This window comes from Spinacia oleracea, chromosome 3 (genome assembly GCF_020520425.1).
Source record: "Spinacia oleracea cultivar Varoflay chromosome 3, BTI_SOV_V1, whole genome shotgun sequence".
Taxonomy (NCBI): domain Eukaryota; kingdom Viridiplantae; phylum Streptophyta; class Magnoliopsida; order Caryophyllales; family Amaranthaceae; genus Spinacia; species Spinacia oleracea.
This window is the reverse complement of record NC_079489.1, coordinates 148,234,817-148,248,108: the sequence shown is the minus strand read 5'-3', so window position 1 is coordinate 148,248,108 and position 13,292 is coordinate 148,234,817. Positions and strand designations below refer to the sequence as shown.

The following is a 13,292-nucleotide window of genomic DNA, read 5'->3' as shown; positions in this document are numbered from 1 at the left end:
TATTAAATTAGTTTGGCCAAGCAAATTAGCTTGTTTAAGCCAATTTTCTTGACAACTAGCTATCAAAGTTGTCAAATAATTAATTGAAAAGTGGGACAAGTGAAACTAATTTAATTAACAAGCTAGTTGCTATCCATTAGAGCACAAATTAGTTAGACAATGAAATAGGTTGAAATCTTATGTGACATAACAAACTAATTCTCAAATTAACTTAGTATTGGAGATGCTCTAAGAAATACAAAGGAAATACATATATATACCGAGTAATAAAGAGTGAATTTGATAACATCACACCTAATTACAATTTTTTTCCCTTAAATATGGAGTAATACGCGTATCTAGAGTTAAAAAAGTCAAAATGTGTCAATTATACGGAGTAACGTTAAGAAAAAGGGGTAATACTCGGTATTAAACAATGCGAACGGCTATATATTCTGAATCCTCCTTCCACCTCTATCACTACTCTCTCTCTCTCTCTCACTCACTATTCTTCAACAAACAATGGCTCTCATCAGAATTATTCCCCTCGCATTCTTATTATTGATCGTAACTCACACTACAGCCCAATCTCCATCAGCTTCCCCAACTAAATCCCCGGCTCCAGCCGCCGACGCTCCTATTAAAGCCGCCGATTCACCAACACCGGCGGCTCCTGCTCCTTCCAAGCCGAAATCACCGGCTCCTGTTTCAGCCCCTGTTTCAGCTCCTATAGTCTCAGAAACCCCAGCCGAAGCTCCTTCTCCAGCCGCTAAACCACCGGCTAAGGCGCCTGTCGTCAAAGCTCCGGCAAAGGCTCCGGTTAAAGCACCGGCTAAAGCTCCTGTTAAGGCGCCGGTTAAAGCTCCTGTGAAGGCACCGGCTAAAGCTCCTGAGAGTTCGCCGCCACCTTCACCACCATCACCCCCACCAGAGAATCCAGCTCCGACACCGGCTCCCGAGGCGGCTCCACCTTCTGTGGAGGTTCCGGCGCCAGCTCCAAAGCACCACGCCCCACCGCCTTATCACTGCAGGTTCAAGAACAAGAAGCATTGTAAGAAGCACCATGTAGCGGCTCCGGCTCCGGCACCGGCTGAGATTCAAAGCCCACCTGCGCCACCAGCTGAGGCACCTGGACCTAACGGAGGGTTTGATGATTATGCTCCAAGCCCTTCTGAAGATGATTCCTCGGTAAGCTCACCACATATATAGTTACTCCATCATTACCTTTACTTTTAACTCATTTTGATTTACTTTATTTTTGTTTTCATTTAACTATTTCCAAACATGCTAAAATTAAAAACAATAGTGTTAAAAACTAACATAAAATTTATTATTAGTTCGATTGCCCTTATGCGATTCAATTACTCCCCACTTAGTAATGTGAGACGGAGAGATCGAGTATAAAACTAACTTATAAAATCGTGATTTTATGTAAAACTAATTTAATTATAAAAAATGTTTTAATTAAGCAACTTTAGTTGGATTGTGTCAAAAATTAAAATTTCGAGTATGACTTTACTACCGTGTGTATCTAGTGAGAAAAAGGTAATTAAATGACCCTAGAATGTTAATAATTTGGCTAAAATTAGTACATTGCAACAATTTTTCTTATGAGGTACGGAGTATTATACAGAGTAGTTAATTACAAGAATTACTAACATTTTTCAATTTTTTTAGTGAGGTATTATACGGAGTAGTTAATTACAATATATATTTTTTTTAATGAGGTACTCCCTCCGTCCCGAAATATTTGACCTGTATTCCTTATCGGGCCGTCCCTTAATACTTGACCTGTTTCTAAAAATGGAAATATTCTAACAATATTATATTATTTCTCACTCCACCCCTATTAACCCACCTACCCCCTACTCCATACAAAAAGTAATTAAAAATTCAACCCTACTCTCCCCTAACCCCACCTCTTAACCCACCTCCCACTGACTACATTAAAATAATACCCCACTATCAACTACTACCTATTAAATTAAATAAGTCAATTCAAGTCTCTTAAACTCTGTGCCAATCAAACCGAATCGAGTATTCCGGGACGGAAGGAATAATTATTCATAAAAATATGATTTTTTTATAAGGTATTTTTCGTAAAAAAATTATGACTAGTTTTTTAGAAATTTGCATAAAATTAATTAATTAAGACTCAGACTCTCAGAGTCCTAGACAGTGCATGTAAAGGAAATGACGGTGGGGGAGATGACAGGATGGTGTCTGGCTGGTAGGAAAGTTGTCCATTTATGGGAAAAGCTGAAGGAAATAGTATGCTCTAATTAAAGCTTACTACTCCACTTTAGTTTTGTTTTTCACCTGCCACTCCTTTATTCATTCTCCAGTATAAAAGATAAAGGCAATCGAATCCTACTAACAATGTTTAGGATTAAGGAAGAATATACATCTCCCGTTAATAATGTTAATAAGTCAACAATTAATTTATTACTTCCTCCTTATTTATTTAAGGGATACACTTGCCTTTTCCGGCCGTATTTATTTAAGAGATACACTTGCCATTTTTAGTAACTTATCAACCCCACCATCTAATTAAATAATACATCTAATATACATTATCACCCACCATCTTATTAAACAAATAATTTCATAATCCCACCCCACCCTCCACCCACCAAAATGACTTGGTCCCCACATGTTTAATTATTAAAATATCTATCCAATCCCACTTGCTTTATTATTTTATTTCATTCAATTATTCTTCTTAATACCCGTGCCCGGCCAAGTGTATCTCTTAAAAAAATACGGAGGGAGTATTAACGAGTACGAATTTTTTGTACCATAACGTCCATAATCCATATGTCATTCATTCGTTTGTGTGCCTGTTGCCGGTTGGATTTTACAATAATATTGTGTTTGAACTTCAGATTTTACATTAATCGCTAATTAATTATTTAATTACTAGTGTCAACTTTATAACATTAAAATGTTGTGTTTGCCTGTTTGGTGACTAAATTAATAATTTATGATGTTTAAATCCAAAATTGGCAGAGTGGGAAGAAGATCACATGGGCAATTAAAGCGGCAGTCAGCTTAGCATTCGGATACGCTCTTCTTCTTCTATAATTTCTCAACTTAGATTTTATACATACAGTGATTCATTAGTTTCTCTTCTTCCTTCTTCTTTTTTGGTGTTGATGAATTATTTATTCGTTTTACTGGCTCATGTCCAACTCATATCATATCACGGGATCATAAATTCATAATTAGACATGCAACTTGAGCTTAATTATAATATAATAATTAAATTGATTGTAATATTTTTATTATTTTATTTTTTCAGATTATTATTATAATACAATTCTATTTATTCAGATCTACCTAATCCCCATGTTCTCTATTTTTGTTTATGTTTGTGTTAAAACTTAAGTGCCTTCTTTGCCAGATTTCATCAGATTCTTATGGATTTCTTTTGTCTGCTCATTTTCAAAACTTGTCACTTCTTTTATTTATTTTATTTCCCCCTCCGTTACGAAATAACAGCTACACACGTACTCAGGAGTACTTAATTACAACCGATCTACAATAAATATAGTAAAATAGATGTAAAGTTATCTCCAAAATGATAAAAAGTTTAACATGTACTCCGTAGAATATAAGGCTGAGTTTATCCCTAGTCTTGAAGGAAATCTTGAGGTGAGTCTCAAGCCTAAATTTTGGGATAATGTGGTAAAATACTACACCAAGTCTTGAAGTGAGTTTGAAAATCCAAGACTCACTCAAGACTCACTTAAAACTCCACTTTTTTCTTCCTCTAATCAAATCATGCCACATCATCAAACAAAATTTATCTTATTTCACTCAATTAAATTATTGATGATTTATGTATTATTTTGTTTCATTTGCCTTTAAATTTATGTTCTAGATCTTTTGAATTTAATATATTGTATTATTGTTTCTAATTTGTACGGAATATATGTCAATTTCGAAATTAACATTATCTGCTTTTTTTTTTTTTTTTTTCTTGAATTATAAATTACTTTGTTTTAGAGATGATCAACATGGGCCTGGCCCGACCCGACCCGGTCCGAAAATTACCGGGTTTTGGGCAGAAGATTCCGGCCCGATTTTTTAAAAAAATTGCGGGCTTTGGACAACGCAAAACAATAATTTTAGTTATAAATTTGGCATGGCCCGAAATTGGTTCGAAAAGCCCGTTAATTTTGGCCCGAAATAGCGGGTTTTGGGCATACAAAATTGGCCCGAAGCTTAGCCCGGCCCGTCTGACCGACATAATGGACAGATTTTTATGCCCTCGGCCCGACCCGAACCCGGCCCGGCCCGCATGTTGATCAGGTCTACTTTGTTTGTATATAAGAAAGCATAGTTTCAATATTATTTAGAAAATGTACCAAAAAAAAAAATATATATATACATAAAATATTATGTTAAGAGACTAAGAGTTAGGTGAGTCTGATGTGAGTCTGGGGATAATGTGTAAAAATAGGGTGAGTTTTATGTGAATCTGGATAATAAAAAAGTTAGTGAAAAACTGATGTGGCAGAATCAGAAGATTGAAAGTGAGTCTGGGGATAAACTCACCCTAAGTTATTTACTAATGTATTTTAATTATAGTTTTTTTAATAGAAATTATCTCTTCAAAATAAATCCCTGTAATTAATTCAACTCCATTTCAAAATAACACTTCAAAGAGTTTATCAATCAAAAATTACTTCATAATATAAAAAGTTAATCTAAACATGTTAAAAGGATTAGGTTTTTGAATGAGAACTCAAGAGGGGAAAATGAAGAATGTATGTGGAGAAGAATACTATTTATAAGCACAAAGAACCTAACGGCTATATTTTAGTTCTTTGGATTTCAGAAAACTAGCCGTTAGAAGTTAATTTGACACTTTAAAACCCAAATGGGTATTTGGTACAATAAGTTTAAAATAGGGGTATATAGTGCAATAATTTCACTAATACGTGTATTTGGTGAATTATAAACATGACATAACGGAGCACTAACATACCGTCAAAAAAGGGGTATTTGGCGCACTCAAGCATAAAATAGGGTCTATATATTATGTTTTTTGAAAACATAAGGGATATTTGGTGCGTTCCATGAAAGCTCAGGAGAATTTCATGAAAAAATCGTAAATTTATTGTGTTACTGGATGCGTACAACGCCTATTGTAACGGTTGTACTTTATTAATTAGGTTGAAGGTAAATTTTTTTATTACCGGTTATCTCCCACTTATGTACCAGCGTGAAAAAATTATCTTGTGTTTTTTTTTTGAATTGCCTTGATAAAAGTTTTGGGAACATCAAATTTAATAATATTTTTCACCGTCATGCACATAATTAACGATACCCCATCCATCCCTAAAAGATTGTCATGTACTGCTCTTTAGATTGTCTCTATTTATTCCGTTAGATAGTCCTCACATGTATCCTGCGGCCTTCACACATTATTATTTAATTTAGAAAATACATAAGATTATCCACCCTTTTGTTTTTCTTTTGTCTTCTCCCTTAATAAAGGGGAAAGTGTGATTTAAGAAAATCTTTTAAGAACAGAGGGAGTAATAAGAAGTAATGGTCAAAGTTGCGAAGTTGAGACTGTGAAAAAGAAAGACTGAAAGAATATCCACCATCTCAAATCCCAAATAATAAGCCTCACTTGTAGAGTTGTAGTTGTCAGCAATCACAAAACCACATAGTCGTAAATATGAACTAAGTTAGTTGGTAAAGTATTCAGGGGTGATACCAAGACTTAAGATTGAAATTCGTCTACATCGTCTTATGCTTTGTGCCTCTGTCTACACGCGCGCGCACACACAAAAAAAAAGAAAAAAAGAAAAAAGAACCACATAGCCATAGTGTTACTTGCATCAGGCAACCATCAAAACTCAAAACATGCCCTTTGAGTTAAATCAGCCAAATGTGTTCACCAATTTTTGCTAAACCATGTTCCATATCATTTGGATCTAGGCTGATGTTACAGATGGGTCCATTAAAAGCAGCCCAGCTAATTGGGCCTGTATTATTTCCTAGAAAAGCCCTGGCCCGAATGGGAATTCCTACCCCGGGATAATGGAACTGTTTGGACATACAAATTTGTCACGGAAGGGGAAAAGGAAGGCAATAAGCCAATAAGAATACGAATGGGCGAATGGAGTTTGATTCACAAATTGGTATGAGTTTAAAATCAGTATTAAAAACAAGGTGATACGGTTTGAAATGCGGTTCTTATTATGATTATAGTCTATCTATTTTTGAAATAATAGGGACAATTTGACTTTTGACACTATTCACAAATTTTAATTTGACTATCATTTGTGACTTATAGGTAAGGAAAAATATAGTCGTGTGAGGTCTTATTTGATTCATTTCGATATATACTTTCGAATATTAACTTTTTATAATTTTTACGAATACAAAATTAGGGATATTAATGTCCAAACATTTACATTGACAAGCGTGAAAAGGTAAACTGTCATGTGGAATCTTTAAGAGAGAAAATAAGAAGAGGGAGAAATATTATTATTGCCTCTCTTGCTTCAAATGAAGCGTAACAGTTTATATACAATGCTTCTCAAAGTATGAAAATAAATAGATATTTATTTACATCAAAAGAGGGTAATTAGTTTGTTGTAACAAACTTTGACTTTTTGAGTTGACTGGGATATTCCTTCATCCCCCTTCAAGCGGGAATTCGGAGGAACTGCTACAATTCCGAGCTTGGAAGTTAAAAATTGATGTTGATCGACTCCTAGTGCCCTGGTCATAAGATCAACCAACTGAAAAGAAGACCTAAAATGCAGCAAATTGAGAAAAACCAACCAAATAGTAATCTATGACATAATAACAATCAACATTTAGATTTTTCGTCCTCTCATGAAAGGTGGGATTTTCATTAATATGTTGAGCGACAGTATTATCACAGAAGAAATCAGCAGGTTTAAGAACATGAACCTGTAACTCTTGGAGCATTGCCTCTATCCAAATAACCTCACTCGTAGCATGGCTCATGCTTCTTTACTCAGCCTCGGTTGAAGTCTTTCAAACCGTCTTTTGCTTCTTCGTTTTCTAAGAGATTAAGGAATTACCAAGGAACACACAATATCTGAAGGAAATAATGCCCTTGGTCCAAGTAAGCATTTAATGGTAAGTCTAATAAATGCGGTTCAATATTAATTATACAAGTTAATAATTCAGTGAGATCAAGTGAACTGTATGCCTAGCTAGAGGCCGCTTCAGTTCAAGTGGATTAATGATATTAATCCACAGCTTAATCTTGACGGAACCCGTAGGGTCACACAAATAGTACGTAAACGGATCAAGTATTTAATAGCATTAAATGCTCCATCTATGGATATTCGGAATCGACGGATCTTGGTTTCAGTGGGAGCTGAGATCGTTAAAGGCAAATAAATGAATACTCCGGAAACGATGATATTGCCGGAAACGGAAATATGGATCGTATCGGAAATATAAATATTATCCAAGTCGTAGATGTTGCCGGAAACGGAAACATGGTACGTATCGGAAAATATTATCGGAATGGAAATATTGCCGGAATCTGAAATATTGCCGGAAACGGAAATATTGTCGGAATCGGAAATATTATCGGAATCGGAAAATAATTCCGGAAACGGAAATATTAAATATTCGTTCGAAACGGAAATTAATTCCGGAATCGAAAATGTTAAATATTGTTCGTATCGGAAATGAATTCCGGAATTGGGAAATTAATCGGAAGCGCGTCGTACGAATTAGCATCGGACGAGCTTGCTAGACGAAGGCCCAGCGCGAAGCCAGGCCCACGTCCAGCAAGCGTGGCGCGCCTCACAAACAGCCCAAGGCCACGCCAGGCCCAGCGCGCGCCTAGGCTGCGACAGCTTCGTGGGCTTTTGCGCGGGCATGGCCTGCGCGCATGCGGGTCATGCTCATGTGTGTGTTTGTGCTTGCATACGAAACCTAAATCGTGTAGGATTCGTTTAAAGATTAAATTCCTATTTCTACTAGATAAATTGATTAATAGAGTTTAAATTAAATTAAGTTAATTAATTCGTTTCCTAGTAGGATTCCAATACCTTTTCCATACCCTATAAATAGGTGATTAAAGCTCACAATTTATAACGAGTTTTCCAAGTATTCAAAGAGAGTTTTAGGCATAAATCATTTGCTCATAATAACAGAAAATCATAGTACCTTCGGGGCGATTCTAGTTAGCCAAACCTAAGGCGGATCCGGACGTGCTATGGACTTTCTACGGAGGGGCGACACTTGGAGTCCTAAAGACTTGTTCTTGTTCGGTTCGGGCGCAGCAAGGGAGGGCACGCTACAAAGAGTATGCATCCTAAATTATGCTAATTGTTATGTGGCAATTAATTTGGAATCCTGGCTTTTATGGTTTTTCCGCATGATTTATATTCATTTATATGTATCATAACCTAACAGTGGTATCACGAGCCTCTAATTAATTCCATAATAATTGCTTAACATGGTTAAATTTTACAAATTTGCAAGGAATTAAAAAGGGTGATTAATTTTCGTAATTGTAATTAATTGCAAATTTGCGTTTATTTAATTATATGTATGCAGTTTAATTTTACGGCAGTTTCTTCGTTACTCAACAACGAAATCGAGTGATTTTTGTGTCAATTCCGCATGTAAAAGGCATTCTAAAATTTTGACAAAAATATTAATTTTCGGCTAAACCCAGAATTCCCCAATTCGAAGTCTAACTATGACTTTTCGGAGGTTTTAGTTTTTCAAACGCAAAGTTTGTAATTTTAAGATGTTAAATTTAAATATTTGCGATTCTTGTTGTTAAATCTTGAATTTTTGATTGACCTACTGTATATGTTTAACAAATTTGAATACCTAAGCTTGTTAATTATACAAACCTAATTTGTAATTGTAATTAATTTGTTGAAATTCGAATAATTTAGAATTGATTTGATTTTCATAATTAATTAACGATTTAATTAGGTATCCATGATTAAAACCACCATAAAAATTGTTAATTTATGATAAATTTTAAATTTTTATGACCTATATTTGAATCCATGATAATCGGAAATTAATTGATTAATAAATTTTCGAATTTTCGCCCTAAATTTATGAAATTAATATGTTTTATTAATTTGTCAATAAATTCGAATTAAAAAGTTTTAATTTTTATGAAATTCGCTCATGATTGTTGCACGCACAAAACAAAGGACGCTACGTGTTACCCTTAAGGGGTGTTGTATAGTGCGGGCATGCGACGACGAGCAAAGGAGCTCGTCGCCCATGGGGTCCAATTCAGCGAGCAACAAGCAATAGGCGCGCGCACGAGGCAATGGTGCTGGCCGTGTGTGACTCGATGGGCGATGGGCGATGGGCAAGGCGTAAGCCAGGCGAGCAGTCGCGTGTGGGCAGCAGGCGAGCTGCGCCACAGCGCGCGCTGCCTCGCCCAGCGAGCAGACCAGTAGCGTCGAAGCAAGGCGGGCTGCGCTCAGCGTGGCCTGGGCTGGCTGCGATGCGTGTGGCTTGTTCGTGTATTGCCGAGCATTCAGTCGATGGGGCGCTGCTGCCTCATGACTCGATGGGGCTTGGGCGCAAGCCCAAGTGCCTCGTCTTGTTACGATTGACGCGTTTTGAATTTAATTTTAAATTTTTAGTTCGGAAACGATTTTAATTAACTTAAAAATTCGTAATTTAAATTATTTTCTCGGAATTTAATTTTGAATAATCTAATTATTATAAATTCTAATTTATACTAATTATTTTACTAAAATTAAAACCTTGAATAAATTTAAATTCATTTAATTGATTCAACTGAAAATAAATTAAAGGATTCAATTATAAATTTATATGAGCTTTAAATTTTAATTAAATTTGTTTGTTTCCGGTTAGACTAGCTAGGAAATACAATTTTATGTTTAAAATTAGTAAAGCATGTAAATTTATTGGTTTAAGTGGGAGCCTTTTAGTCATAAACTCTTGATTAGGTCTACATTCCTTTAAGGTTAAAACAACTTGATTAGAATTAATAAGGATTGAATAATTGGTAGATTATTGGAAGCCTTGATTAATTGCTACAAATGTTTATCTGATGCATAATATGTTCTACTAACAAGCTATGTGGGCCATTCATGATAATGAATGGGTGAATGGTATATATTGTATATGTACTGTTTTGCAGGTTATTGAAAGTGACTAGTATGGCCCAAATAAGATACTCCCTCCGTATTTTTTTAAGAGATACACTTGCCTTTTCCGGCCGTATTTTTTTAAGAGATACACTTGCCATTTTTGGTAACTTATCAACCCCACCACCTAATTAAATAATATATCTACTACACTTTATGACCCACCATCCAATTAAAAAACAATTTTACAACTACACCCACCCCACCCCCACCTCCACTTGTTCAAAAGGACATGGTCCCCAATGTACTTATTTATTAAAATATCTACCCCAACCCCACTTCTTTTATTCTTCTTAAGACCCGTGCCCAACCAAATGTATCTCTTAAAAAAATACGGAGGGAGTAGTAAATATGGTCTGCGTACCATTAATTTGAATGTTATATTGGTCTAATGCACCAACGTTTTTTCAATTTAAATATGGTCTGCGTACCATCAAATAGTTGTAATTAGTTTAAATTATAGTTGATCCTATTTGAAGAAAATGGCGCCTTCCATGGTGAAATTCAAGACGAAGTTTCCAATCCATTTTCAAGACGGACTTTGAAGTTGAAGCTTCAAGATGATGTCGGGCCATACTAGATCACATTTATATCTTATGCATGTTTTAAGTTATTTATTGCTTTAAATATGTCTTAATTATGCATGAGATTATGGCTTGATTATGTTGCATGATTAAGGATTTTAGTTCACTTAAAATCTAACCAACATAGTAAGAGCCTTAAGTTCCAAACTTTAAAATTGAGTTAAAAGGTGCCATGCCAAAATAACACTTACTTGGATAACCTTTACATCAATATTAGTAATAGTTTTCCGCCATAGCGAGGTGTTTCTTATTGATTCTAAAGGGGTAAGGTACACAAATAATTTTGAGTACATGTTAGTTTTGGTGAAACTCAACGATATAAGTAAGGAGTCCTTTTATGTCGTGGCAAATGAGATAGTTTTACCTAATAAGTTCTTAGACGTACCTATCAACCAAGAGTAGTTTCTAGACTATTAGCAAAGGCTTTGCTTACCTAAAATATTTAGAATTGAGTCTAAATACATAATGTGCTTAATTCTTCAATGATTTAAGGATCTTGGAATCATTTTATTCACACCTGCCAGAACAATAAATTCGAATAAAATGGCAATAACTTGTTTAAATTGCATGATTGCTTTAATTTTCAAGTTATTACTCATGATAAATGTTTAGACTTTGCATGCTTCAATGTATGTTTTAATTATTGTTTATAATTAAATATCTTGCACTGCAGTAAATCCTTTTAGAAAGGTAACAGTAAATTTCCTCGATCGGTAGTGAATCCAAGAACGATTCACGGAAATGAGAGAAAATGAGCAATTTAAAGTGTACGTTTCTTATAGCGACTTTTATGGTTGTTTTCGAGTATCAATGTCGAATGGCAAACCGATTGGTGCTTGTGAATTCAAAATACAATGTAATTTTGAGATCATAAACCATTGAGTTTAAACGCTCAGCTTTACCAATGGTTAACAACCTAATATCTTTGTCCATTTAATTCTCGAATGAGTCTAGTCCCTAGACATTCGAATAGATCGATGCTTAGAGAACTTTAGAAGCTTCTGGTAAGATCATCTATTTGAAGCAAATATTCAACATAAATAAAATGGTAAGAACTTTGTTTGAATGACATTGGACATGTCTAAACAAAGTATAAAAGTCAACATTAGAGAAGTCAATTCTTAAGACTATAATAAAGGGTACAAGAAATAGGAAAAACAAGGAACAAGTGAAAGGAACCTACAATTATGTTTCTACCTATAAGTTTATGTTTAAAGAAAAGTGACCTAGCAATCAAACTTCCTTTGTATCATATACCGCTTGAGGTTCTTACTTCGGTAATAACTCAAACAATTGAAGCTAGGCTACACTAATGGCCTACAAGTGGGAAATGAAGCATGGAAATGCTACATTAGTTGTAGGGTCATTTGGTTTGTTTTAAGACCTTTTCAAGGCTGGAAATTAATGGCTATTATGTTCTATAATCAGCATACCTAAATTTCTGTTTTCAAACACAGAAAGACTCATATTCAAGAAGAAAAAAAAACAATGTTTGTTTGTTTGTTTGTTTATTTGAATGAAATGGTCATTTACGGGTGGAGTCAATATGCTTGATTAAAACAAACAACTCTTTAACAATAAGAACTTTACTAGGTTCAAATCAATCTCTTGATTTGAGTTCCACAAACCTTTAGCATTGTTGCTTAGACCATATCAACAAGTTAACATTCAAAAGCTCTATTTTGATGGACTTTTGAAAGTTGGTTGATTCTAGATCAATTCAAGACAAGCTATTCTTACTTGTTGAAAGTAACAAAAGATATGAACTATTGTTAGAACGCCTAGACAATAAAGTTCAAAGCTAAAGAATGATTTTATGACTTTATTATTTCACCTAGATTTGAGTGAATATTGGTTTATTTACTCAAAGTGATATAAGTTTGAATCTGTTTGGCTAGTTCAAAGATTCAGAAGTATAAAATTCACTTGGCAAGAAATCATAAAGATCTAGGTTAGATCATGACGATGATTACTTTAAGACCAAAAATGATCATCAATGGTTGTGTGTTGTAATTTCACGATCTAGCTCCATAAGATATGGCATATCTACATTGGAATGGTCGAAGTCAATTAGTACTTGATTCGATCAATGATGAATCATAAAGCCTTTTCCTATAATTTCTAAACAAAATGCTCAACTACCACTAAACTAAACCAAATTCGTCAAAGCTATTGAAAAGTAATTTCAGAATATCTTTAAGATAATATATATCTAAAGAGTTGCTAAACTCAGTGGGAGCTTAGTGTTTGTTATTCGACAAACTAAGGCCCATGTCTAGATATATGTTTCATTGTGATTCATTCAAATGAGACACAAGGGTATTGTTTCTACCACGAATTTTTGAGAACATAATGTTTGTTTGCTCGAAATAATGTCCTTTTGGAGATTCGTTTCCAAAATGACAAGTGGGAGAAAATAGACCTCGAAAGTCTTCGAGGCGAACAACAAACATAAACGGACATTCCAGAGGCTTTTCGAAGTTCTTCAGAAAATCCGAACACTTATTCTTGAGGACTTTAGAATTGGCTTTAAGAATAGACTTCTCTTAGAAGACTTTACAAG

General features: G+C 34.8%; 1 protein-coding gene across 1 annotated transcript; it reads left to right on the top strand.

Annotated features, from left to right (window-relative positions):
- The first annotated feature begins 438 nt into the window (after positions 1-438).
- Positions 439-3,311, top strand: LOC110793371 (uncharacterized). Its single transcript, XM_021998244.2, has 2 exons — positions 439-1,167; positions 2,989-3,311. Exons 1-2 carry the CDS (start codon positions 502-504, stop codon positions 3,061-3,063), a joined length of 741 nt encoding a protein of 246 aa, XP_021853936.1. The 5' UTR covers positions 439-501; the 3' UTR covers positions 3,064-3,311.
- The last annotated feature ends 9,981 nt before the right edge of the window (positions 3,312-13,292 follow it).

Excerpts from the sequence above, each read along its gene's own strand:
- LOC110793371 (XM_021998244.2), top strand. The coding sequence starts at position 502 with ATGGCTCTCATCAGAATTATTCCCCTCGCATTCTTATTATTGATCGTA. Across the intron at positions 1,168-2,988 it reads CTTCTGAAGATGATTCCTCG|AGTGGGAAGAAGATCACATG; the intron begins GTAAGCTCACCA and ends CAAAATTGGCAG.